The sequence below is a fragment of the Rhipicephalus sanguineus genome, chromosome 7 (genome assembly GCF_013339695.2).
Source record: "Rhipicephalus sanguineus isolate Rsan-2018 chromosome 7, BIME_Rsan_1.4, whole genome shotgun sequence".
NCBI lineage: Eukaryota > Metazoa > Arthropoda > Arachnida > Ixodida > Ixodidae > Rhipicephalus > Rhipicephalus sanguineus.
The window spans coordinates 141,824,459-141,852,074 of NC_051182.1; the positions used below are offsets into that span (position 1 = coordinate 141,824,459).

General features: G+C 46.3%; 2 protein-coding genes across 2 annotated transcripts; both read left to right on the top strand.

The window, feature by feature from the left end:
* Window positions 1-1,157: 1,157 nt before the first annotated feature.
* Window positions 1,158-20,942, top strand: LOC119399093 (uncharacterized). The gene is made up of 4 exons (XM_049417528.1): window positions 1,158-1,169; window positions 1,782-2,296; window positions 7,370-7,403; window positions 20,430-20,942. The coding sequence occupies exons 1-4, from the start codon at window positions 1,158-1,160 to the stop codon at window positions 20,940-20,942; spliced, it is 1,074 nt and encodes a 357-aa protein (XP_049273485.1).
* A 4,360-nt stretch (window positions 20,943-25,302) lies between these two features.
* On the top strand, window positions 25,303-27,270 carry LOC119400095 (glycine-rich protein-like). The gene is made up of 2 exons (XM_037667030.2): window positions 25,303-25,365; window positions 26,666-27,270. Exons 1-2 carry the CDS (start codon window positions 25,354-25,356, stop codon window positions 27,149-27,151), a joined length of 498 nt encoding a protein of 165 aa, XP_037522958.1. The 5' UTR covers window positions 25,303-25,353; the 3' UTR covers window positions 27,152-27,270.
* The last annotated feature ends 346 nt before the right edge of the window (window positions 27,271-27,616 follow it).

A 27,616-nucleotide genomic window follows, 5' to 3' on the forward strand; every position in this document is an offset into this window, starting at 1 on the left:
CTAGCATTTTTTGCTTTATCGAGATGCGACGGCTACGGCCAGGACTCGGTCCCGCGACCATCGGGTCAGCAGTCGAGCACCATAACCTCTATACTACCGAGGTGGCTATATACACGGGTAACCTACCTGGTTAACTAAATGGTTAAACAGATAGTGCCGTTTGGTTAGCCACGCTTTCTTATCGATGTCTCGATGCAGTTAGTTCCCCGTAACTGTCTTTCGCTTTCAGGGTCTCCAGTTGCACAAGTGCCAATGTGCTTGCAATTAAAATTGACGCAAGTATTGAGTACGAGGGAGCAGCGATTTGCTTCGCGCAAGGGGGCAGAATTTTACCAAGCTTTTAAGCGCAGTGCAGGGGCCTAAATTAAAACAACGATAACGACACGATTGCGCAAGGCACGACTGTTCTACTGTTGCCTCATCGTTAAGCTTGGGAGAAGAACCACAGGCAGGCACGCACGCAGCTGTCATGGTAAAGCATTGATTGGGAAGGGTTTACAACTGGTAGCTATTGCAGTAGCAAGATTCGGAACGCCCCCCTCGTCTCGTAGGATCCCGTTTGAGCTGAAGGGCGCGAGATAAAAAGGGCGTTACCGGCTACCGATTCGTAGGAATGACGTTAAGCGATGCAGATAGGGTGGCTGCTTCGGTTCATTAATAGTACCTTTGTATGCTTTAGGTAAATGAAACAAGCGCCCTCCGACACGTACGAGTGGGCATTTCGACACATCCGTTGAAAAATGTCTAGGAAGGTATGGCGGATTGCCTTCCAATGCCGAGTGTTATTGCAAGAAAATGAAGTGTACAACAAGACTATGTGCTTTTGTTACACTGGGGGCGTGTTCAGAAATTGATAACATCCTTTGCAACGTAAGACACTCCCGAACGTACATATGCGACTTGATCTTCGGCTGTATTGACGTTTTTTTATGTCTATATTCTTGAGGCGTTCAGTGGTCACCTCGTAAGGGCGTTTAATATAGGCGTCGTCAGCATGGCGACATGGGTAGGCGACAGCACCATTTCTACGTCTTTATCAGTTCCCCTTGCCCTCGTCTGACCTTTACGTATATAAGGCCCCATGCATCCACCAGCAGGCCACAAACTTCTCTAGTGACTTTGGTCTTTGGAGCAGCGACGGTAAACGAAGTGGCACCATGAAGGCAATCGTGAGTATACGCAGCACCGCCAGAAAGGCTGTATTTGAGCTGTTATTCATGTGTATTCTTCGGTATACATGTGGTTCGTCCGGGGCCCTATGTTAGAGAGCACCGCTTCGGCATATTAAGACGCGAACCATTGAAGTAGAACCCCTGTACTGGGTATTTCAACCTCTCCAGCTCTCTTAACCAATTGCTAGGATAAACGACAAGATGTCCATCATGCTTTAGTTGTGCTCCTCATGTAGAAATGACTGTCTTCGTCCGACCAATTCGTATAGACTGGCGTCTATACGCGCCAGTCAAGATTCGGGGTGAGGTATCAGGTGTATTGTGCATTTATGGTTCCTAGCCACTGATTTATGCACGAACCCATTTCTATAACATAAGGGTGCTTACAGGGTTTGTACAAAGAACCTTCCTAATTTGAGTCTTGATGTTCCTTGTTGCACGATCAGTTTCTACCGATTCACCGCATGACATGACATCCAGCTCGTGATTTCAATTCTTCCTCAAGTTTACTTCGCCACTACATATGCCGAAAATAAGGAGAGCACATAGTTTTCACGGGCTGTGTTTCACGTGACTATCCATAGTGATCTCCTTTCAACTCTTCCACAGATCACGGCCACTCTCCTCGTCTTGATTTCGGCTACTGCTTACGGCTACCCGAAGTTAGGTTTCAATCCCGGTGCCGGATTCGGCGGTGGCAATTTCGGCTTCGGAGGGTCTGGTTTCAAGCCAACTGGTGCCGGCTTCGGCACCACTGGTGGCTTCGGTGGAACTGGCTTAAAGCCAGGTGCCGGCTTCGGCTTCGGTGGCTTCGGCAACGGAGGACCTGGTTTCAACTTTGGTACTGGCAACCTCGGCAACGGAGCAACTAGTTTCAAGCCCGGTTCCGGATTGGGAGGTGGCAGTTTCGGCTTTGGAGGACCTGGTTTCAACGCCCCTGGAGCCGGCTACGGACTCGGTGCTGGATTCGAAGGTTTTAAGTCAAGTGCCAGCTACGGCTACGGCAGTTTCGGCTCCGGAGGACCTGCTTTCAATCCTGGTGTTGGCTTCGGTGCTGGATATGGCCAAGGATTCGGCGCTGGCTTCGGCAAAGGCGGTGCCAGTAATGGCTTCGGGCTTTACTGGTGAGTGGAGCTTCCACGCCGCTCATGTTTCGGTAGAATGTTCATGTTCATAGTTTATTCGTCATGTTTAACAAAGCATTCCGGAATCGCTGTAGGTGGTCACTTGTTACTACCAATATTGTATTGTGTCCTACCTTAACGCTAAGGTAGGCCATTGATGCCTTGAAGACAAGACGTCTTGTCTGAAAGTTGGCTTCAGCGACACTTCATGTTCAAGAACTTTTCATCCCTTTAAACTTCGATCTTCCGTTAAAATTCTGCCGTATTTGAATTTTAACTGTAGGTAGCTTTTGAAAGGTAGGACATTCATTGTAGCTGAAGGAGAGAGAGAGAAGCATTTTAATGAAAAGCTGGAGATGTTTGTCTGGCTATTCGACTGACGTGCCACAAAGATATTTACATCAGCCTATGGGATTTCGTAGAAAAATGCGGGGCTGGCGTAATATCTTAATTGTTATTTCTATACGTCTGAAAGCGGCAATAATATCTACAATTTTCGCTGATGCGGAAAAGGCAATATCATGGCACGCCGTCTCGGCGAAGGATGTATTTTTATATCTTCGATACTGAGGGTGAAAAATTGCCGTAGAATTTCCTAATTTAGCTTGTGGAGTACGGAAAATAAGTTACATGGAACACTAGTACCTTGTAAATTAGAAACGACTACATAAGAACCATTACACAGGGCATTTTCAGGCCGCAAATATAGTGAATGTTTAAGAAGTCGAATAATATTATCAGTACTTCTAACACCTATATTCTGTAGTCGCTGTGATTAACAGCACCTGGCAGTGCGAACTCATTGTTTTGTATGTAATCCTTATAGCCTAGCTGGTAGTCCCCAGGTGGCCAAAAAAAGCCAAATGCAAACATTGTAGGATGCCACATGCCACTGATCCTAATATATTGGCCGTAACTATTAAATCACAATTTTCACAACGTATCGCTCGTACTCGCCTAAATTTTTCTGCCGAGGTCACCGCAGATGAATAATGATTTCTTTTGTTTGTTTCAGAGCATGGACGCCTGAATGTAATGGCCTCGTGTCGCAGAGTACCGTTACCGAGATCAACACTGTTTGGTCAATTTGGCTGCAACGGAAACGACGTATTTTGAGTGCGTTTTGCGTAATCTCCTAAAAAGCCGCTACCATATGACCACCAATGTTTTAAAAGAAGACATCTGGTAGTGTACTAATGCGGGCTTCATACGATAAGGCCATTTTCAGAACTCAGGAATATGTAGCGAGCAGTGTCAGTCAATAAAATTAAACTCCTACACAGTGTTGTTTTTTAACACGAAATTGTTTTATGCCGGGGTCCACGAAGACTTCAGTGACGTATTTCCGTCACGGAAATGACGTCGAAAAAATATACACGATCAGATGGCAAAGAAAATAAGTTCCATGAACGGGCATCGAACCCATGACCGCTTGGTCCGCAACAACAGATGCCGGGAAAGCTATCCACTGCGCCACGGTCACAGACTCAAGAGATTTTACAAAAGCGCCCATTTGGAGCGTTTACAATAAAAGTTAAATTTTGTCCCTGCCTTAATACTCCGCGAGGTGGCAACCTTAGCCAAGCGTCGTAAAAGCGTCGGCCTCGCTCATAGCTCTGCGACGCGCGCCTGCCTCAGCTTGCTGTAACACCGTGTTCCTCGCTCACGCGCTTGCCCCGAGAAAAATCGCGGCCGGGCTACCGGGGCGGCACGACGCGCTATGCGTTTCCCTCTAGTCCGGCCGTGGTGTTCAATCACATTTTAACATGCCGCGGGATGGCGACCATAGGCGTGCGTAGAGTTCTCCATCAGGGGGGGGGGGGGCAAAGGTTCATCGCAGTACCCCCCCCCCCTACTAAGTCAATGTATGGCGCAGAATTTGCGCCCCGCCCTCTTAGGTGACTAGAAGGGTCAATGTACAGGGCAGATTTTGCGCCCCCCCCTCTTAGGTGATTAGAGGGGGTGGCCGCCCCCCCTGCACGCCTATGATGGCGACCAAGTTCTGCGTCCAATATGCGACGCTCTTCTGTCTATCACACCTAGTTCTCTGATTACACTTTCACCGTTAACTACTACAGCTACCACAAGGGTTTGTTTAATCATTTAGCTGGGACGTTAGTCGTCAGGATAGAGATGTACCACCAATAATCAAAGTGGGCACATCCACGTTGAACGCGCTATAGCTGCCAGACACCAATATACATTGTGCAAACTCTCTTATGTCAATGTAAGGTAAACATTCAGTTACTTCGGCAAGGGCAATTTCTGACTTGGGGTATATTGACTGATGTGATGCGTAAGCGGAGACGTATACAAACATGAGGCGAGAAAGATGCTTAGAATAACTGCCAGTTGGGCGTGTTGGTATAGATTCATGATGGTGAAGCGCTAAAAGAAACGGGGACTTACGAAGAACACAGGACGCAGCGCTACTAGCAACTGAGTTTATTTTGAATACAACGCCCTCATATATACAAAATGTACGTCATCACTAAAGCCAAAAAAAAAAACGTTAACACGTGTTAACGTTAACACGTTAACACGTGTTAACGTTTTTTTTTTGGCTTTAGTGATGACGTACATTTTGTATATATGAGGGCGTTGTATTCAAAATAAACTCAGTTGCTAGTAGCGCTGCGTCCTGTGTTCTTCGTAAGTCCCCGTTTCTTTTAGCGCTTCACCATCATGAGAAAGATGCCTACTGCTGCTTCGGAAGTAACTGCAAGCTACAGAAGTACCCCGGCAGTCACAGAAATCTTTTGGACGAAGTAAAGGGAATTCCACTTTATAAAATATTTACATAGTTCTCAGAGACAAATACACCAAGGCAATTCTCTGAAGCGTCATTCTGTATCAAGAAGGAAGTGTGCATTAGCTTTATTAAGGCGAAAGCCTTAGACGACTCATCAAACGCGAAAATTGACCATCGGCACCAGCGCCTTCCATATTTGGCGAGACCTGACGACCCTTCCTAAGACACCGGCGTCAGCGTTAGCACGAGTGATACAAAAATAAGTTGTAACAGTCGGCGAAAAATCACGTGGTACTCAAGTGAATGTGCGTATGGAGTCGGTGTACCAAACGTCACATGACCTCACGTAACATGACGCGCTGTGACGTCCTCATAACCTCACACATTCCCAGAATTGCAAGTTTGTCAGATTGCAGTCCTTGGCGATTCGGACCTTCTTCTGCATGTTACGATTCTCTAATCATTTTAATCATCAAAATAAAGTGACTGTCATTCTTATTCTGAATGTACGGAGGCACGGATGACCCCTTGAGAACAAGTAGTTCCGGCTACATGCTAGATGTAACTTATCGATTCGCTGAAGCAGTGAAGGCGGCCTTCATAAATGTAGCCTCCGCACAACGCACATGACGAGACGGGATGGCCTTGTCGGCCCTCTTCATATTGCACTATTCAACATACGTTTCCCCTGGTAACCATAGCAGGGTTTAACAGATCCAGTTACTAAATATTGGAGGAGATTAGGTGAATGGACCTGTTCATGTCACACAACCGATAGCATGGAGCTGTGGGCTTACCAAGCTCTATGGGCGTTCAACATGCTCTCAACACTGCCTGAGGCAGTGTTGAGCGCAACAAGCGCTCAACACTACCTGAGGGCGTTCAACAAGCGCTCAACACTGCCTCAGGCTTCGAGCTAATCGGTCGTAGAGGCTACGCCGCATGTCTGAATAGTCATTCGCAGTCACTTGTTCATTTCTTTCTCCGAAACCTTAGCCTAAGCTTACATATCAAGGCCTTAGATGCCTCATCGAACGCGAAAATTGATCATCGGTATCGGTGGCGTCGGTGTCAACACGGGTTATGAAAAAATTATCATCCCGTTAGGGTGTCACCATGACGTCTCTATGACGTCATATAACGCGACGTCAGGCGTTGAAGTCATCACATGGATTATTATTTGCGGTTATGTTGTCATTGTATATATGTGACGCCATGAATGAGGGACCTGCCGTTGCATATACGCCAAACTTTTTATTCTGTTGCTCGCACACACTTCTTCGTCGGTTCACCTACCATCAGCGAATAAACAGGCTAACAGCGCCAGCTGGTAGCGAGGGCTGTCGACGCGGCGAAAGCCTTTGGTTTCCTGGAATGGGGAGACCACCCCAAAGACGATGCCTAAATGAAAACAAAATAAAGATGTTTATTCTCTGTCTCTCTCTCCGGCTTATTGTCAGAAATCGCTGTTTATCTATCAAAAACATGTGGAAACTGCGAATAAACTCACAAGCAATGTTTATGCAAACCTTCATTGCTTTGAGTAAATCGAGTGTCCTATAATAAATTATGTGTACTCTTACACATTCAAAAACTAACTATGCCTAGTCAACACGCTTCTCCACCCCAATGCCTATTGATCAAAGAAATGAGAACGTCGCCATTCATGTATACTAAATATTGCCGTCATGACCTAGACTATCAGACTTTTCGAGAACTAAATATTGTTCAATAGGAAATTTATTTCATGCACCTTACTTTAAATAGTATATAAGACGTTTGTATTAGAGTTTGAGCTCACTTATTTATGAAAATGTTGTCAAGCTCAATTGTACTTCTGCGCTTCAGACTTGTCATGCGTATAAGCACACTAACCCCGTCATAATCGGCGACGATTAGTGAAGACAATTACATACAACGTAATATCTTTAACACGAAAGTGATTTGTGTCGGCTGCACAAACACTTCACTTCCGCCTTTTTCGTCACGGGACTTACGCAATTAAATCCTCATATTTGTCACAAAATGTTTGTCGCTGTTTTCCAGCACACGATTGAGATGTCGCATGACACACTCCTATTACCTTCATTAGCAACCGCGTTCCACTTCCGGTTTCTGCTTTCCGTCTTCTGATAAATTTCTGTCTTCCACTTTGTGATGTGCAAGTGCGCGTTTGAAAAAGGCGCGACGCAAACACAAACCGATGAAGATGACGACGACGACTCGCGACCGTAGCACGTGTAAGCGTGAACGACTTCGGTTCATAGTTCATAGTTCTTTTTACTGCTTCAGTTTTTTTTTTTTTTCTGCCGTTGTTTCAGGAGCCGTCAATGCCGGTCTCCGGACCCGGCCAGGGTTCGCCCTGGTCGGCAAGCCGCCCTACTGAGTCGGTACCACTGGAGTGTTTTCTCCGGAACGGAGTAAGCAGTTTGCCTGTCGCGCTTGTGCCTACCGATGGAGGAGCCATTCGGTTGAGCGAATCGGAGGTTTTCCAAGAAGAGCTGCGCAGTATTACAGGACATTTTCTTGACATCTCGGAGGTGAGGCGCTTCGGCAAGACTGGCATATTATGTAAGTCATCAAATGTTGAATGCTTGACTGACTTGCTTGCCTGCACGAGATTCGCGTACATTGCAGTTCGTGCTTTTGTACCACCTCACCTCGCTTGCGTGAAGGGCATTGTTCGTGGTGTTCCCACCAATATTACTCCCGAAGCCTTCTTAAAGATGGTCTCTCCTGCTGGAGTCGTGTCAGTGTACAGATGCAACAGGCCTGTAGGTGATACGCGAGTACCAACTGAAAGCGTAATCGTCTCTTTTGCCGGTTTAACACGCCCCTCTGAACTGAAGGCCTGGCCCTACTTATTCCGTGTAGAGGCGTTGACACCTCGGCCACTGCAGTGCCGTAACTGCTGGCGATTTGGCCATAGCGCTAATGCTTGCAGGTCCTCAGTAAGATGTCTTAAATGCGGTGGGTCACATTCCGCAGTGGACTGTGAGGTTGAAGATCTCAAGTGTTGTTTATGTGATGGCTCTCACACAGCCACGGACCCTAACTGTCCCGCCCGTTACCGTGAGACCCAGATCCTTGAGATTGTAGAGAAACGACGTTGTTCCCGGGCAGAGGCTACATCCTTGGTTAAAGAGCGTGATGTAGGGTATGCTGCGGTCACATCTCGTCAGTGCGGGTCCCTAGAAGCGACAGTCTCATCTGCAGTTGCTGCAGCGATTGAAAAAGCCATCCCAATTGTTATGGAACGGCTCTTTAACACATTTGCTGAAGGGCTGACTGAGATGTTAGCCGCCAGGTTAAACAGCCTTGTTCACTCCTACCCTGTTCCCACGGTCACTTCTAATAGTGAGTCTGAACACCACGGGAATGAATTAAACCCTCAGAGTCAAACAGATGCTACTCGGAGCAGCTTGTCAGCTCTCAGTTGCCTGTCACTACGGGACCCAGTGGATCTTTTGGTGAGATGAGGCTCGGAAATATCTCTAATAAGCGACGGAATTCCCCATTATCTCCGACCCATTCTTCCCGGTCAAAACCAAAAAAAGGTACTACCACTGACAGCAACGAGCAGGACGCATTGCGTTCTGCCGTGGAGTCAACTATATTAAGTCCATCATAGCGTCTGTAAAAGTTCTTCAGTGGAACTGCCGTTCTGTATCTTCTGGTTACACTGATCTTGTTTACCTCATACACAAAACAATTCCTGATATTATCTTACTTCAAGAATCTTGGCTTTCAGTAAACAAAAAATTTACCATTAATAATTTTCGTACACTTAGGTTAGATCGACCAGGTAGAGGAGGTGGATTATTGGCCCTAGTCTCAGCAAAAATGTATCACAATGTCACCGTATCTTTCGAACATATTTGTTCTGACTGCGAACTATTAGGGGTGGATTGTTTGTTACCTGGATCTAGATTTACACTGGTCAATGCGTACTTTCCGAATGGAGTAAGAAGTACAGATCACCTAGATTGTGTCATCAGGAATTCCAGTTCAAATGAGATTCTATTGGCAGGAGATTTCAACTCGCACCACATTTCTTGGGGGTTAAAAACGGACGGTTGTGGGAAAAGATTGTGGAATTGGCTGCAGGATAATAATTTTCGTTGCCATAATTCAGGTCAAACTACCTTTTTACGTGGCCAATGCTCATCGACATTAGACCTGACTTTTTCGTCTGGCCAACTTGTCGTCTCTTCTTGGGAAACATTTGACAATGGGACAAGTAGCGACCATATTCCGATCACCTTCGAAATCATGCTATCGCGTCAGGCTCCTGTTATGCGGCAGCGACGGTTTATCAACTATAAAATCTATAAAGCTGCTTTAAATTCTGCGATCTTGTCACTGACAGCATGTAATGAGCAACAAAGAGCTGACTCAGTAGTAGCATCTATAAGCGCTGCTGTTCAACCAGCAGAGTTTTCCGTTAGGTCTGGGAGTACACCGTCAAACTCTACTTGGTGGAATGATGCATGTACGATTGATTACAGGCGCCGGAAAGCTGCATGGAAGCGTCTGCGTCATAACCATAGCCCGAAAAATTGGGTTGACTATAAATTCTACGCTGCAATATTTAAACGAACAGTAGCAGTAGCTAAAGATAACCACAAAGCTGATTTGCATGCTTATTTATCAAAACCGGATAAAAGATCTGCACTGTACAGGTTTTTACGCAACAAGAAATCGTCACAGATATCGTCATATTCTCATTCCGTAGTGCTATCCCCGAAAGAAGCATCTGACATGTTAGAAGACATCGCGAAAGGACTCGAAGCGCGGTTTGCGTCTACGTGTTTCAGACCTATGATATTCGCAAGTTCGACGTCGGACTTTCAGAAAGTCACTATGACAGAATTGGCGGATGTCATATTAACTGCGAATGAAGCGGCTCCTGGACCGGACCGCATTACAAACTCTATGATTAAATTAATGTTTAATTCCTATCCAGATGAACTTTTGAACATAGTTAACTGCTCTTTACAGTACACATGGATTCCGAGTTCATGGAAAATTGCTAAAATTGTGCTGCTACGAAAAAATCAGAGCCTCGGATATGTCCTGGATAACATTCGGCCTATCTCGCTTACTTCAAATTTAGTTAAAATAATTGAAAAAATTATTCATATTCGGCTTAGCGAATTCATTTCTCGTCAGAGTATCCTTTCTTCAAGACAAATAGGTTTTCGACAGGGATGCTCAATATGGTCTGCCCATGTTGATTTGGAAAGCCGCATTCGACTTGCAGGTGTATCTGGACAGATTTCTGCATTAATTACATTAGATATCGCAAAAGCCTATGATAGTGTTGAACATGGTATATTGATTTCTAGATTAGTGAGTTGTGACGTGCCAAATTACATCGTAGCCTGGGTAAAGGAGTTTCTCTCCGAGAGACAGTTCTTTTGTTGCCACGAGGGGGTGACGTCTGGGTCTCATAAGCAAACGAGAGGTGTCCCGCAAGGATCGGTTCTTTCCCCACTTTTATTTAATATTTTATTGTCATCTATCCCAGTTAATCGAGATGTTCACCTTTACGTCTATGCCGATGACATCGCTTTTTTCGCGTCATCCTATGATATCTATACCTTATACCAAATTTTGCAGTCTTATTTGACTGAACTTGAGGTATGGCTTGACGGACTTGCTTTCTCGCTCAACGTTAATAAATGCGCAGTACTCGTATTCCCTTTGGCAGATCCCGTTTTTATTTCACTTCATTATCGAAACAAACAGATCCCGCAAGTAACATCATTAAAATATTTGGGGATTGTCTATGTTCACGATTTAAATTGGCAACAGCAAATTGAATTAAACACGCGTAAAGCAGAACGCGCCATGGGGCTGTTGCGCCGCTTTTGTAATAAAAAATCAGGAATGCGCAGAGAGACTTTGCTCATGATATATAAACTTTATGTGCGCCCCATTTTGGAATTCGGTTGCGTCCTTTTTTCCGGATCTGCTGCTTACAAATTAAGACCTCTATTATTGTTAGAAAGGCAAGCGCTACGTCTGTGTCTTGGACTACCGAGATGTGCTGCTATTAGCGTGCTGTATTTGGAAGCTCGACTCATTCCACTTGATGCAAGATTTAAGCAGCTTACCGTGCAGACGTTTTTAAAGCTCTATGATGCACCTCTCTCCCGTTCCCAGATAGTTTTTATCACGTCTCCCGATTCATTCTTTAAGCATCCGTGGCAACGTTATCGAAGGCCTCAAGTAATTTTCGTCGAGTCGCTGTTATCAGACCTACATGTTTCTCTGCCGTGCTTAGCTTGCCCAAAACTGTGTTCGCTGAAGCTTAATTTAGTTTTCGACGACATTTTCCCAAAAAATGCTAAATTGCTTCCAAAGCGTATTCTAGAAGGTCTGCTTAATGATCACCTCGGTCAATTTCCTGCTCACCTTGTAATTTCTACGGACGCCACGCAAAATCTTCAGAAGGCCGGAGTGGGCATTTTCTCCCAGCAGCTCAATTGGTCTTTTGCTCTCAGACTACCTGACTTCACCCCAATATTTCTTGCCGAATTTATGGCAATCACATTGGCTGTTAGAAAACTAAATTCACAAAAATCGAAAGTTATTATTATTACAGATGCCTTATCGGTTTGTATGCATTTAACGTCCGCAAAACAATCACAGCTTCTTCGAATATTTTCGAGCCTTGTATCCTGTACCATATCAGAGGTTCGGTTAGTATGGGTCCCCGGGCATGTTGGAATCTCTATAAATGAAGCAGCTGATGCACTCGCCACGGCGTCTTTAGATGGTCCAGTGTTACATGTCGTACCCCTTTTTTCTTTCATTACCGGAGAGAGATTCAAACGACTGTTATACTTAAAAAACACCGAAACAGCTCTCACACAATCAGCGGATTACCAGCACTTACAGTTCCCATGGAACACCACCAAATGTCTTTCACGTCAATGCGAGGTGACTCTCACAAGTTTTCGCTGTAGAGTTCCCCGATTAAATTATTACCTGCATAAATCTGGCTTTTCCTTAACAAATCTATGTGCAGTTTGCAATGAACCAGAAACAATAGATCACTTTTTTCTATCATGCCGCCGTTTCGCCTCACTCCGTAGAATGTTTCTGGAAATGCCGACTGGTAGGCTGGGCTTACAATTTACTACTTCTAGCCTGTTGTCGTTTGGAGCGAATCAGCTTGGGGCAAGCCGCAGTGCTATTATAACTGCGCTACACAAGTTCATTCAGGCAACAGGAAGAGTACGCTGCTAGTGACACCGACTACGGATACCAACTTTTTTTTTTCCTTTTTATTATTAAATATATATTTTTTCAATCGTTATCCTGCGGCTTTGTCAACTTCTTAACTCTTTCCTTTTTTATTTACATCGCGTTTCGTGCTTATTTTTTGCTTTTTGAAGTTTCATATATAATTGTCAGTGTGGCCAATCCCCCTCGTGGGTATGTGCCAGTCTCCTCAGGGCAAACAAACAAACAAACAAACTTCGGTCCAATGAGGAGCCTTCACGAGGATGGAGAAGAAAAGCCACGGATGCTGAAGGGCATAGCGGAGAGACGTGGCTGGCGATCGAAGGACCAGGGCGCGGGAACAGAGACCTGTCGGGTTCCGGACTCGAGGTAGCAGCAGGTTCCCACCTGGGGCCAAACCAGCCGTCCAAACGCCTGTGGCCAAACCAGCCGTCCAAGCACCTGTGGACAAACCAGTCGTCCTCGTAGCTGGGGCCGAACCGGGACCACCTCGGGCCTGGCGTGGTTGAAACGTCGCCAGGACGTTCCCGCCAGGCGAACCACGCGTCTACCAATGAGAGCCTCGGCCAGCAATCGTGAGCAGCGTGGCAGGAGCCATGCGCGTTCAAGGTCAACGACCCCGGTGGTGAGAAGCGTTGCCGACCGCAGCTGGCAGCGCAACGACCACGCTACCCAGGCATCGAGTGCCTTCACTCAACGTCGTTGAGCCGTCAGCCCTCTCCCGGGACTTGACCTCCGCTATGCCCCGGTGAACTCACTCTTTGCTTCGTTCAATCGTTGACTTTTCGTTCGCACTCTTAGCGCTTGTTCTATTTTCTTTACTATCATTAGAGTTCCATCATCCTCTTTAAATACAATAATTTTCTTCATGCATAAATGGCCTCCTTATTGTCCCGATGACGGTTAAGTCATCGTGGTTCTTTTCCCACAAACACGAGCACGTCGTTTAGAGCTCTGTCTCGCCATATACAGCTCGTTACACACTTCCATTCCCGAGTCTCGCAAAGGACGGATGACTCTTACGCTAATTCAGAAGAATCGTTTGAAGGAAGCATTGCCAGGAAGTATTGTTTACATCCTCCCCGTCATACGTTCCCTTTAAGAGGCTGGGAATAAACCCGGTAGGCGCGACACGTCATGAGCATTTGAGCGTTGGGTGAAAGACGAAGGCGACCAGGTGTTTTGCTGAGATTCCTATATGCGTTCTATCTGCCGACATCTTTTAAACAGAAACTAAGAAGTTATGCACTACCCTCCTCGTTGGTCTAATGAATATGATGCTCGAATGCTGTCCCGAAGGTCGCGGGATTGAGTACTGGCGGTGGGCGCATGTCAATGGAGGCGAAAGTCTAGAGGTCCGTGCACTTAGATCTAGGTTCATGTCAGATTACCCCAGGTGGTCAAAATTTGCGGGGCCCTCCCCTACGGCGTCCCTGATAATAACATTGTGGTTTTGGGACGTAACACCCCCGTAATCATGAACTTGTTCAGTTGTATCTCAACGCCCATCAAAGCTGCCACTATTTCTGTGACTTGACGTTTTTTCGGAGGGCGCTTGAGCTTCGCCTTCAAGAGTAGAACGCGATAGCATAATCGGGCCCCGTGCGCATCGCCTTCTGAATTGCTAGCCTGCTTCGGCTCTCGGCGCATGCTTCAACCTTGCCGCAAAGCAACGAAATATTGCGCGCGTAACATTGGCCGTTTCAGTTTCCTAGAACGACTGCTGCAAATAAAGTTGTTAAGTGCGCACTACGCCATAATCATTCCTTTTGCGAATCAGCGAAGGGTCCACTACGCGTCCGTAAGGCAACGCACGAACCTACGCAGCTGTTCACTTTGTTGATTCTCTTGCTTATGATGATGATTAAATATATGTCCGAGCGCTTAGCAATGTTCGGGCCTTTAAAACACCCACTCGTTGCATCACTGACATGTTTTTTTGACGCCTGGGGCAATTCTACGCCTGTGCCACGCAATATTATATGCGTTAAGGAGACCCCTTCACTACATGACAATCATATGGTGCTCTTTTTTTCCCGAAGAAGCATCAAGGAATAGCGTAGCTGTGTGGTAGAACACCTGCTTGACATGCAACGGCCTGTGTTCGATTCTCACTCGAACCCGAAGATTATTATTCTTTATTTTATTTGCATCTTTCTCGACTTTTCGATCATTGCCTAGATGATTTTGAGCTCACAACCAGCGACGCCGTCACCGACGCCGACACCATAATTTCTGCGAAACGAACTATTTAACTCTATCCCGTTAATTAACCCATATTAGAGGTGTGCACAAGCTCCGGGTAGCCCGAAAGCCCGAGCCCGACCCGGCCCGCGGGCCGGGCTCGGGCGGGCCGACGTATTTTCACCTCGGGCCCGGGCCGGGCTCGGGCTACTTGGAGTTTTATCGGGCCGGGCTCGGGCCCGGCGCAAAGCCCGACTCAAGCCCGAAATATAGAGAATGAGCGGGAATTGTTCTCCAGCACGCATACAGCGCCCTTTCCGCGACCGCCCTTTACCGCTTTTCCTTTCCATTCGAAAAGGGAGCAGGTAAAGCACTGCCTCTGTTGAACTCCGACAAACAGAGGAGTAACACCACCTGAGCTCGTGGTGGCGCCACGCGACTGTTCGCGTTAGATTTAAGGCCAAATCCGATGAGTGAAAATGCACGCGACAGCGACGAGCGACCCGACGTAGATCGCCTTCGTGCAAGCTGACGCTTGCATGGGCATACCCCATACACGTGACGGCTTTGGCGAGCGAACTCCATTGTAGCTGGCATGAGGCCGTCTACTTGTATAGCAAAAGTACCGCCATAATGGTACCGCACTGTCGCAAGTATGCAATGCAAATAAAATATTTGCTGCATGTTGGTACGTAAAACGTTTACCATTGTCTCGCAGTATTTTTATATGCACGTGCATAATTATTACGTTATTTTGTTGGTGCACAGCTGATGTGCTTAGTGCGTCGCTGATGTACATCCGGTTCGATTGTTTTGTGACTTCCGGGTGATGAGCGACGGTTTCCAGATGTGAAAAAACCGAGCGATCGCGCGATTTCAACCACGCGATACATCGCGCGAACGGCCCGTTTCGTCGCTTGTCGCTGTCGCGTGCATTTTGGCGAGTGGATGTGACTCTCCAGCTGTCTCGCGTTCCGTTTTTCCTCCGCCAGCCAAGCACGGTAAAAAGGACAATAAAAAAATTCCCTTAATTCTGTGAAAAAATTGCTCGATATAGAAATGCATTACCTGCTCGTTCAAATGTCGTTCAAAAAGCCGGGACGGGCCGGGCCGGGCCCGGGATTGTGTTTTCGTACGTCGGGCCGGGCTCGGGCGGGCCTTCGACAATGTCAGCGGGCCCGGGCCGGGCTCGGGCTCGGAAATACGGCCCGTGCACTGCTCTAACCCATATATGCCCAAACTCAGAAAAAATGACAAAACAAATATTTTGTTCACTAAAAGTGTACTTCTACCCTAAAAAAAAACACAAGTTCTTTATTTACCGCGAGGTAAACGCAACACTGCGTTTTAAGCCGTCCTATACATATAGGACACTGGGCATTAGGGGTGCTATGTGCGGGTGTGGTAAGCCTTGAAACACTTCACGTGTACACCGACAGACATTGCACTTCTTCCTCTCCATGACGTATTTCATACAAAGCGCATTTCGCGTGCACTTCTTGCTCTCAATGGAGTCTTTCACACAAAGCACGCGTTTGCCCGGAGAAAGTGGTCGGCACGTGGCAGCATGAAAAGCAAGCAATGTATAGGCTTGCACACGTTGAGAACGAGGCCTGCCTGATGTGCTGTAGGTGGCGCTAGTCATCAGCTAAAGAAATAGCGATGTTGGAGTGCATCAAAGAAGCGTCCTATATGTAGGACACTGGGCATATATGGGTTAATATCGTCCGATATACACATTTGTTCACGAGAATCAGCAGTGGGTCTCACTTCGTGTAAGCTTCACGGAAATCAAGATGTCTCAGGCAATTTACAACCGCTAACAGCCTAGCCACTTCGGGAAGGGTTGAAGAGCCTATGAAAGGCAAGACACCTAACGAGGGCTCTGTTGCGCTCTATACATAGCATGCATTTATAGAACACTTATTACAGGGACAGAATTAAGTGGGACTAAGTAAGATGTATTAGGGAAAGGAATTTCAGTACACGTACACAACTTAGAAATGCAATATCTTTAGGATTGCAAGTTACAGCAAGGCAATTCTAGTAAATGATGGCGATCACAATATAAGCCCTAGGCAGTGCATTTTCCATATACATATTTTCCTTTTTTTTCAGCTTTTGTACTGTGTTTCCCCACTTTCTTACCGGAATTCAGTCGCACGTATGTAGGGGATCAAACTAGAAATTGTGATGAAATCGTCCGGTTAAATAGATGGTTAACTCGACACAGCCATTTGGTTAACCACGGTTGACTACGGTTAACCGTGCTGAAGCAGACATTGCCATCTGGATAACCACGTTTTATTCAGCTATATTTCAGTTCACTCACCGGAACTGTCCCAGGGATAGAACCAGTTTCAAGTTTGACTCCTGCAATTGTACAGGTGCCAATATATTTGAAATTAAGATTCGCTCAAATAATGCGTACAAGCTAAAAGCGTTTAACATCCTCAGAGCAGGGAAATTTGAACAATCTGTCAGGCGTAGGTGCGAGGGCTAAAATTAAGAACGCGATAGCCGTACTATTGCGCAGTGCACTATAGCGCTGGACCACTTCCTGATCCTTCGTGAGCGTGCTTGGGAGCAGAACCATGAGCACGCACACGCGCACCAGCGTCATTGCAGAGAGCTGCCATGTTCGAGCCTCGCTTGGGGAATGCTCAGGCACTCCTATCAACAATGACAGTGGCAAGGTTCGGAACTCCACTCTTATCTTGCAAGATCACGCAGGCGCGGGAGGGCATGATACTAAAGGGCGTTACTCGCAGCGCTTCGTTGCAACTGCGTTAATCAATGCATATTTGCTAACTCGTTTTGTTTCATTAAGAGGATCTTTCGTATGGTTTAGGCAAATGAAACAAGAGCAATCGACGCATACGAGTGCGCATTCTGACACACCCTGGAAAAAAAATTAGGCGTGGCTTTGCTATCGCAAACACCTCTGATAAGCGCAGCTCAGGGGAAGCCTCAGCAGAGTTGTGCAAAGCTAGGCAAAGAGCGTGGTTTAGCAAATCAAGATCAAAGCTGAGCAAGGTTCATTTTCTCCCTCACCCCACTCATTCCTCGGCTTGACACTCCAACGCTTTACTATGATATACCATCACCGAATGCCTAGGAAGGTCTTGCGGATTGCATGCCAAAGCAGGATGTTATCGTAAGGACCGCAAGTGGACCACAAGGTTATGCGTCTTCGTTACACTGGGTATGTGTTCGGAAATTGATAACCTTCTTTCCCACGTAGGACTCTCCTGAAAACGTACGAACTGATCATTGCCTATATTGAGGTTTTATTTTGTTTATTTTAAATGCGAAGCATTTCTTAGCGAACTTCTGCGACTTTGAGCGTATCTATCTATCTATCTATCTATCTATCTATCTATCTATCTATCTATCTATCTATCTATCTATCTATCTATCTATCTATCTATCTATCTATCTATCTATCTATCTATCTATCTATCTATCTATCTATCTATCTATCTAGCCGCCTACGACTTTGTGCTCTCCTGGTCGCTTGGTTAATCGAATGTACACCAAAGTTGGTATGGTGTAACATACTGTATTGCGAACATAAATGACAAGTCATAACATGAAAATCATGACACGCATGTCATGTACAGCATGATTTACATGCCACGCTCACGGTGCGCTGGTGGCCGTTTCGCTAGCTTGATATACACCAAAATTGGTATCTTGCGACGTGACTATGTAACGAACATAACACGAGTTAACGTGAAAATCATGACACGCATGTCATGTACAGCATGACTTACGTGCCACGGTCACGGGGCGCTGGCGGCCGTTTCGCTAGCTTGATCTACCCCTAAATTGGTATCGTGCGACGTGACTGTGTGACGAACATAAATAACACGAGTTAACACGAAAATCATGACACACATGTCATGTACAGCATGACTTACGTGCCACGCTCATGAGGCGCTGGTGGGCGTTTCGCTAGCTTGATCTACCCCGAAATTGGTATTACGCGACGTGACTGTGTGACGAACATAAATAACACGAGTTAACACGAAAATCATGACACGCATGTCATGTACAGCATGACTTACGTGCCACGCTCATGGGGCGCTGGCGGCCGTTTCGCTAGCTTGATCTACCCCGAAAATGGTATTGCGCGACGTGACTGTGTGACGAACATAAAAACACGAGTTAAATGTAAACATTTCGACAGAAGTCTGTCTGGCTGGGTAGAAGAATTAAGAAGTTGAAATACCTCCAGCCACAAATTCTTGTAGGAAACCCGACGTTTCGAGACCGGCTTGGTCTCTTCTTCAGGGGTGACTGTGCTGATCAGGGGGGCTTCGTCGCAGCTTGTTTTTGGCTCCGCCTTTCTCTTTCCCTCACATTCCGGAGGCCGTGCAAAAATGTGAGGGAAAGAGAAAGGCGGAGCCAAAAACAAGCTGCGACGAAGCCCCCCTGATCAGCACAGTCACCCCTGAAGAAGAGACCAAGCCGGTCTCGAAACGTCGGGTTTCCTACAAGAATTTGTGGCTGGAGGTATTTCAACTTCTTAAAACACGAGTTAACACGAAAATCATGACACGCATGTCATGTACGGCATGACTTACGGGCCACGCTCATGGGGCGCTGGCGCCCCTTTCGCTAGCTTGATATACACCAAAATTGGTATCTTGCGACGTGACTGTGTGACGAACATAAGTAACACGAGTTAACATGAAAATCATGACACGCATGTCATGTACAGTATGACACGTACCACGCTCATGGTGCGCTGGCGGCCGTTTCGCTAGCTCGTTGTACACCGAAATTGGTATCTTGCGACGTGAATGTGTGACGAACATAAATAACACGAGTTAACACGAAAGTCATGACACAGATGTCATGTACAGCATGACTTACGTGCCAGGCTCATGGTGCGCTGGCGGCCGTTCGCTAGCTTGATCTACCCCGAAGTTGGTATTGCGCGACGTTACTGTGTGACGAACATAAATAATAGGAGTTAACATGAAAACCATGACGCGCATCTTGCTAAACGACATACAAGGCGATGTATGCAGCTCTTTGCTGGCTGCTTCGCATTACATGGATTCGCAGAATGCGTGGGATCTGCCGGCTTTTTTCCTCCATGCTGGTTGGTCACTCCTTAAAGACGTTTACAATAGGCGTCGACACACTGGTAACTTGAGTGGAGCAATTCCACCGCTTATACGTCCTTTTCACGCCTCCTTGCACGCCCCGGGCTGACCTTTGAGGTATATAAGGGCTCAGCATCCCTCAGTCTGTCGCAAATATCTCTAGTTACTGAGACCTTCTGCGCAGAGGAAGTAACCGGAGTATCACCATGAAAGCAATCATGAGTATACGCCGGACTGCTAGAAAATCTGAATTTGGGTAGTGACGCATGTGGATTATTCTTCGGGAACTTTGTCCGGGCTTCATATTCCAGTGAGAGAGCGTTTGAACTTGGCGCTCGCGTTGCGTAATCACAACTGCTTCTCTCAACCGGTAATTCATCACACATCAAGATGCCGACAATCTGTTACTTGCTATATTCGCAAATATTCGGCCCCTACACATGGACCAATATACGTAAATTTGTTTTAATTTCAACCAGTCACTTTTCTTGGTGATATAAGCTGTGTGACAGCGGCTACAGGCTCCTCAAGCCTCTAATTACGCATCTACCCGTTTGCCATATGTAAGCTCGATCAATACCGACTGGCACCTCGAAACCAACTTTCACATTCAGTTTGAGATCTGATCATCCTTGTTGCGTATTCATGTCGTGTGGATTGCTGCGGAACCGTATGACTTGGCTTGCAACTCGTATTTTTAATTCCTGGTCAGATTCACTTCGCCACCATATCAGAGAACGATTACACAAAAAGCAAAAAGAGCGCGTAGTCATAGGCTCAGTCCCATGTGGCTAATTTTAGTGACATCACCTGAACTCTTCCACAGATCACGGCCACCCTCCTCGCCTTGATTTCGGCTACTGCTTACGGCTACCCCAAGTTAGGTTTCAACCCCGGTGCCGGATTCGGCGGTGGCAATTTCGGCTTCGGAGGGTCTGGCTTCCAGCCAACCGGTGCCGGCTTCGGCACCAGTGGTGGCTTCGGTGGAACTGGCTTGAAGCCAGGTTCCGGCTTCGGCTTCGGTGGATTCGGCAACGGAGGACCTGGTTTCAACTTTGGTACTGGCAACTTTGGCAACGGAGCAACTGGTTTCAACTCCGGTTCCGGATGTGGAGGTGGCAGCTTCGGCTTTGGAGGACCTGGTTTAAACGCCGCTGGAGCCGGCTACGGACTTGGTGCTGGATTCGGAGGTTTTAAGTCAAGTGCCAACTACGGCAGCTTCAGCTACGGAGGAACTGCTTTCAATCCTGCTGCTGGTTTTGGTGCTGGATATGTGCGGGGCTTCGGCGCTGGCCTCCGAAACTTTGGCGTCAATTTCGGCTATGGACCCTACTGCTGAGTTGAGGTTCCGCCACGCTTAGTTTAGAACGCAATTAATAAAGAAGTCACAGTTTCGCCTCAGGGGCGAAGTAAGAATGAATGTGATAGCAACAAATTGTATTGTTATACGAAGTGAGGATGGCAGCTAATTCTTTTGAATACGATCTAGCGTGTCTCTGCAATGAGCTGGTGTAAGACAATACGACCGCGCCAGGGAGACATGATCTTTCCGCACAGTCTCTTCGCGTTGAGAGCGCAGAACGTACAAGCGTGTATGAGCCGCCCTCTGATGGCTGCCGAGAGAGCGCGCGCTCCAGCAATCGCGACGGCGCCCTCAGAATCAAAGTTCAAAGTTGCTGCTCGAGCGACACTCCCCTTCCCCTCGCGTCTTTTTATGCTCCTTCAGGACGGGTGGGGCGTTTCCTCTCTCCTTCGACGGAAGGCCTCGCGAGCGGTGTAATGTTATCGCATGCACCTTCCAAATGACGGAGACGGGCCGGCTCGTTTTATCTCTGCTTCAGCCGCGCTCATCGGCCCCGCTCGTGCGCTTTTACCCATTTTATATAATTATATATATTGCTATATATACAATTTTATATAATTGCTATTGCAATAAAATAAGCACCGACGTCTCATAAATATTGCATACTCGGGTTCCGATGAGCGTTATGTATACGTATCACAAGATGGGTAGACTTATGGCCTTTCTTGCTGTGTGCGTGGGAACGGATATGCTAGCATTGGTGTAACTGCTCTACGCCGCTAATTGAAAATACATTTGCGGTGATACTAAGATCAGACTTTTCCCATCCTTCATTCACTATATGCAGATTATTTCTTATATGGCATCACCTCCAATGAATCAGTTTTATTTGTTTCAGAACACGGACGGCTTCTTGCAGTGCTCCTGAATCGCCAAGAACAGTCACCGAGTTCAACTCCCTGGTGGAGCTAATTGATGGGAAGAGACGGCATGTTCTGTACATTTAGTGGAGGTCTTCAAGAGGCTGTTAAATTGTGACTATCGAACTCTTGAATGATTTCATGAAATCTTAAGAGATCTTGTCGCATTTTTGTGTATTAGTACGGGCTTGACACGATGGAACAATTTTCATAACTCAGGACTATGATGCGAGCACTGTCATTCAATAAAATGAATATGTTAATGCAGTGTTGCCTTTTGTCTCCATTGCCTAGAATATATATGTATCTGCTGCCCACGGCGCGTACGCAGAGGCATGTCCAGTCCGGAGGCCAGAAAAACACTGTGTACTGCTTGAAAGGCAATTGCAACGTTTTTAGAAGTACCCCGGCTTTCATTGCGTTCTTGCGGATGAAGACGAACGTCTACTTCGTGAATATTTACATGGTTCACTGAGATACATACATGCTAGGCAAAACATGAACAGGAATGGATGAAGAGCACAGCAGACCGCCGAAAAAGGTACCAAATTTCAGAGACGCGTGCTTTACTCCAAAGGAAATGAAATATAGCTATAAAATGTCATAAATAGTAAATACACATAGCAGAACACATGAACAAGCAACAAAAAACAGATGGAAGCAACATATAGAATGATGCGAGATGCACAACCTTGATTTTTTTCAACAGCTGTGAGACGACGAATGTATGGCGGTCCGAATAAACTCTGCAGAACAAACAAACAAACAATTACAGTTACGCTCTTCGCCAAACTTGACGATCTAATTCAGGAGTGAAGGAGGCCTACGTAATTGGAGCGTCATTAAGTGTGTGTCATCATCATGTGTCGTCACCACGCCGCTCCTCTTGCGTGGCTCATGTACGCGTATCGTGCCATGCGGAGAACTCTGCAGGCCTCGCTCGATCTGGACGCTGCATTCGGCTTACGCCTTCAAGAAGGTAGGGCCGACGGCACGGCTATGCAAGCCACCGTCAAGCTCTTCTACATGGACATACATTTTTTTGCCATCCATAAACTCTCGGAGCACATACAACGAAATTACACAACACTACCCCCTACCCAGGAGGGCCTTTCCCTTCTTCAACAAAAAACTAAAGAGACCTCAAGTGCTTACTTTAAGACTACTTCAAACCGGGGTTTACCCAAGTCCGCTTTTATTACACACACTGCACCCAGACACGTAAAACTTTGTGCACTCTCTGCAAAGGCATAGCACTTGCTCTGGTGGTGCCCCTCTTTACGGGGAAACCATGGATATCACGCAGGAAAGATGGGACTTGGCTCTACGCATTCCGACCTAAAGAACGAGATTTGGGCCGCCCAGAGAGCCCATGACGTGACGCTTAGACTGGGCCTGTCCGTCCGAACGTGGGAGTGGCCCGCTGCGCGATAGAAAGTCTCGTTTCTCAGGACCTAAGCAAAGTTTCGCATCTATCTGTCCATCAATCCATAGATGGATCAAGCAGCTTCAGAAACAACGTTGGAAGTGGAGAATAGTTGAAGAGACTTCAGTAGAATAAGGCCCACTGCAAAGTTTGCAAGAAGACAGGAGGCGAGAACGTCACATGCGAATATCACATACGTCTCTCGTCTTGTAAAATTTGCAGCAGGGGCGTAGCCAGAAATGTTTTTCTGGGGGGGGGGGTTCAACCATACTTTATGTATGTTCGTGCGTGCGTTTGTATGTGTGCATGCCTATATACGCAAGCAAAACTGAAAAATTTCGGGGGGGTGTTTGAACCCCCCCAACCCCCCCCCCCCCCCCGTTGGCTACGCCCCTGATTTGCAGCGCTGCTTATTCCACTAATATGTGCAACCTAGCGCCAGCACAAGCTCTTATGAAGAGACCGCGTTATGTCCAAAAACCGATACCATGAAGTACTGCACTCTGCCGACCTAAGTTATAGGCATCAGCCGCAAATGCTCAAGAGCGTCTCGGGCTCTTTTTCATTTATTATCTTCGAAACATTACTCTATGCTTATCTATTGTATGTTAATTGCTGGAACAACAATTGCAATACGCTGCGGCAAATTGTTAGCTTGGGAAGAACGAGTAATAAGAAAACATCGAAAGTTCCGAGGTAGGTCGCCCGACTATGTCCACATTAAATTTTTGCAGCGGACACTGCCGAGTATGTCAAGCATATTATAAGTAACTCTTACATATTATGAAATTCACCTTACGACGTCAGATTAACCACCCGTGATGTAGACTACGAGACACCTCGACTAATAAGTTTTGTTGCAAAATTAATTGATTGCACGTACATTAGTTCAAGTAATATATAAAATGATTTCTTTTCAATTTTGGGGCCACATATGCATAAATATGTCATGTCTCTCAATTTTTGTTTTGGACTTCGCAATGATTCCCATATGTATAAGCACACGCAACGATTTCCACGCATGAGATTATACATATGATGTAGTGCATATACAATGACATTACGTGTATTGTGCTAACTTGCAGTATTGTTAACAAACGTGCGTGCAATGTCGAACGCAAGTGGTTGTAAGAACGCCTGTCAGGACGCAGGGGCTTCAGCTTTTGTTCTCCTTTCTGTATCACACAGAAAGAAATAAACTTCAACTTTGGAGACAACATCAATGTTGACTTCAGTGACTTTCCCTGTTCAGTGATTTCTCATTACTTGTGTTAGTGCGGGGCTTACATTAAAACGCGATAGCCATACAATAGTGAAATGCGCCAATGCTAGACCATTTCCCAATGCTTCGCGAGCGAGCTTGCTAGGACAACCACCGGCCGGCACGCGTGCCCTAGCAACACTGCAGGCAGTTGCCATGATCGAGCTTGGTTTGAAAACGACTCCCAACTAGCAGCTCTGGCAGTCGAAAGGTGCGACGCGCCGCTCTTCCTCCGTAAGATCCCTTTAGACCGGGAGGATGCGAGATATAAAGGGCGTTACCGACAGCCCCTTTGTAGCAACGGCGTTAAGCGATGCACGTTTTGCAACTATATTTCATTAGAAGGGCCTTTGTTGTGTATGCTTTAGATAAACGTAGCAAGAGTAATCTGACAGGTACGTGTTGGCTCTTCGACACACCCTACGTGAAAATGTCTACAGAGGCCTTGCGGACTGCCTGCCAAGGCAGTCTAGTATTACAAAGAAACGGTGAGGACAAGATTATGTGCCTTTTGTAACGCTGGGCCTGTGTTCAGGAATGAATAACCTCCTTCCCCGCTTAGGAAACTCCCTATTTCATAAGTACAAACTGATCATTGGCTGTAGTGAATGTTTTTCTCCATTTTTCTTCAGCGACCATTGGTCGCTTGGAAAAGGCGTTTACCATAGGCGGCCTCACAACAGGCCTGAGAAGTTGCTCCACTTGTACTAACTTTTCACTCCTCCTTGCATACCACAGGCTCGCCAAACGCTATATAAGGACCCACGCATCCGTCAGTTGGTCGCTAACTTATCTAGTCACTGTGATATTTGGCGCAGCGACGGTGAACGGACTAGCACCATGAAAGCAGTCGTGAGTATACGTGGGGCTTAGGCAAAAGTTGTATTTGGGTTGCGAAGCACGTGGATTATTCTTCGGGGCCTTCGTCCGGGCCCTAATGCCAGGGATTGCGGCTCCTGCATTCGAGGAATATAATTGTTGAAGGTTGCGTTGCGTGCCTAATTTACTTCGTGCAACCAGATATTCGGACCGTCTTCAAGATGCCCATCTTTAGTTTCACTCTAAGGAAAGGAAATTGTGTGTTACTATTTTCGGTGAATCCGGACTCTCTTTATCGAGACGCGTTAACTCTACTTTGGTTACACGACTCTCTCAGAAAGGCATAACGATCTCCAAAGAGAGTTCACGTGTCTCGTTAAAGAGTCAAGTGCGTGTAGAGTGAGCACTAAAAAAAGTCAAAAGACACTTATTAATTTCTTAGAGTGTATTTGTGTCCTTTATAGGCAAGTATGCGGCCCTTCCGATCAAGTACGGCGAGACTGGGTCTCATTTACTTTAGTCGGGTTGATTTGTACTGCATGCAACTTGAAGAAGAATATACGCTTCTCAAACGTCTTGTTCTATACGCGTATCTGTTTGCTTGATTTCAGCGTTATCAAACGAGAGTGTCGCCTTGAAAACAATTTCCTCATGGAGTGTTAATGTGAGCCATTCTTGCTGCCCAGATATTTAGAACAGATCTCTTAAGCACGGCTTAAGAGGACATGAAACTTGTATTTTCAAACAGTGGTTAGGCATATTTCACCAAAATATCTGAAAATAGTCGCAGAGAAAGCAAGACCACTTAGTTACAATCTTTTGTGGCACGGCGTCCTCGTTTGGAGCTACACTGAGCTAATGGTGAATTAATCATTCCTGTTGTTTGAAGTTTCATTGTATCACTTCTGTTGCAAGTATTTTGATTCACGCGATGGCTTTAGTGCAGGCAGTTCTATGTTTAACTAGACACTGGACGTGGGACGTTTTGGCAGAATTACAAACATTTTTTATCGTTTTAGGAATGCTCGCTGCCAGCAGATAGCTATTGCATCTAATTCGAAAGGGTCGTTGTATTCTTTTCATGAAGAAATAGAGCATGAATGATTCCACAGTAATTAGAAAATTATTTACGTTGTAATTGCAAATAATTGCTCTAAGATACATTATAATTTATTGTGTATCTTCCACTAGCTTTAAACTTGCTCTGCGGATCCTTGGCATCAAATTACGTAAATTTCACGTTTTCACAGGCAATCGATCATGATGAGTGTCGCAGAGGGATAAGCTCCTTTCGACGTGGCTACTTGTAGTAACACCCATTCAACTTCCACAGCTCACCACTGCCCTCTTCGCCTTGATTTTGGGTACTGCTTACGGCTACCCGAAATTAGGTTTCAACCCCGGCGCCGGTTTCGGCGGTGGCAATTTCGGCTTCGGAGGAACGGGTTTCAAGGCAGCTGGTGCTGACTACGGCATCGGTAGTGGCTTCGGAGGACCTGGCTTAAAGCCGGCTGGCAGTTTTGGCTTCGGTGGCTTCGGCAGCGGAAGACCTGGGTTCAACTTTGGTGCTAGCAACCTCGGCTACGGGGCAGCTGGTTTAAAATCAGGTGCTGGCAACGTTGTGAGACCAGGTTTCAAGCCAGTTATTGTCACCTACGGACTCGGTGTTGACTTCGGAGGTTTTAAGCCAATTTCTGTCAATGGCTACAGTAGTTATGGCTACGGAGGATCTGCTTTGAAGCCTGGTATTGGATTTGGTGCTGGCTATGGCCAGGGCTTCGGCTATGGCTTCGGAAGCTTCGGCGTCAATTACGGCTAGGTCCTTCGGGTGAGTTGTGCGTTCGCAGTGGTGAAATTAGTGGATAATGAAAATATAAAGAACGATGTTTGGTATCTATTGCATGATCATAGTCTAGTGCTCGTGCTTAAGAATTTCTTGTCTCCGAGTCGCTGTAAAATAATATTAATCACTGTAGTATGTCGTATTACCTTCTGTGACGAATTTGATTCTACCAACATGTACGCTGTGAACTTCTGCTCCGATGGCTTTTGACAACGGAGTAATAAAAATGTTTATTCCACGAAAAGGTCTCAATGCGCAATTCATAAGATATTGAAATGAGCATTCGTGGTTTCTTAAGTATATAAGCGATGTCCGTGTCGGAAAAATTGAGAAATACGCAAATAAAATACACAATAAAAACCTCTGGCTCGAGTGAGAATCGGGCCTTCTGCATGGCAAGCATCTGTTCTACTACAGAGCCACACCATTGCTTCAAACAGA

Coding starts and splice junctions, on each gene's coding strand:
- LOC119399093 (XM_049417528.1), top strand. Junction 2,297..7,369: donor AATGGCTTCGGGCTTTACTG/GTGAGTGGAGCT, acceptor CCGTTGTTTCAG/GAGCCGTCAATGCCGGTCTC. Junction 7,404..20,429: donor GGTCTCCGGACCCGGCCAGG/GTTCGCCCTGGT, acceptor ACTCTTCCACAG/ATCACGGCCACCCTCCTCGC.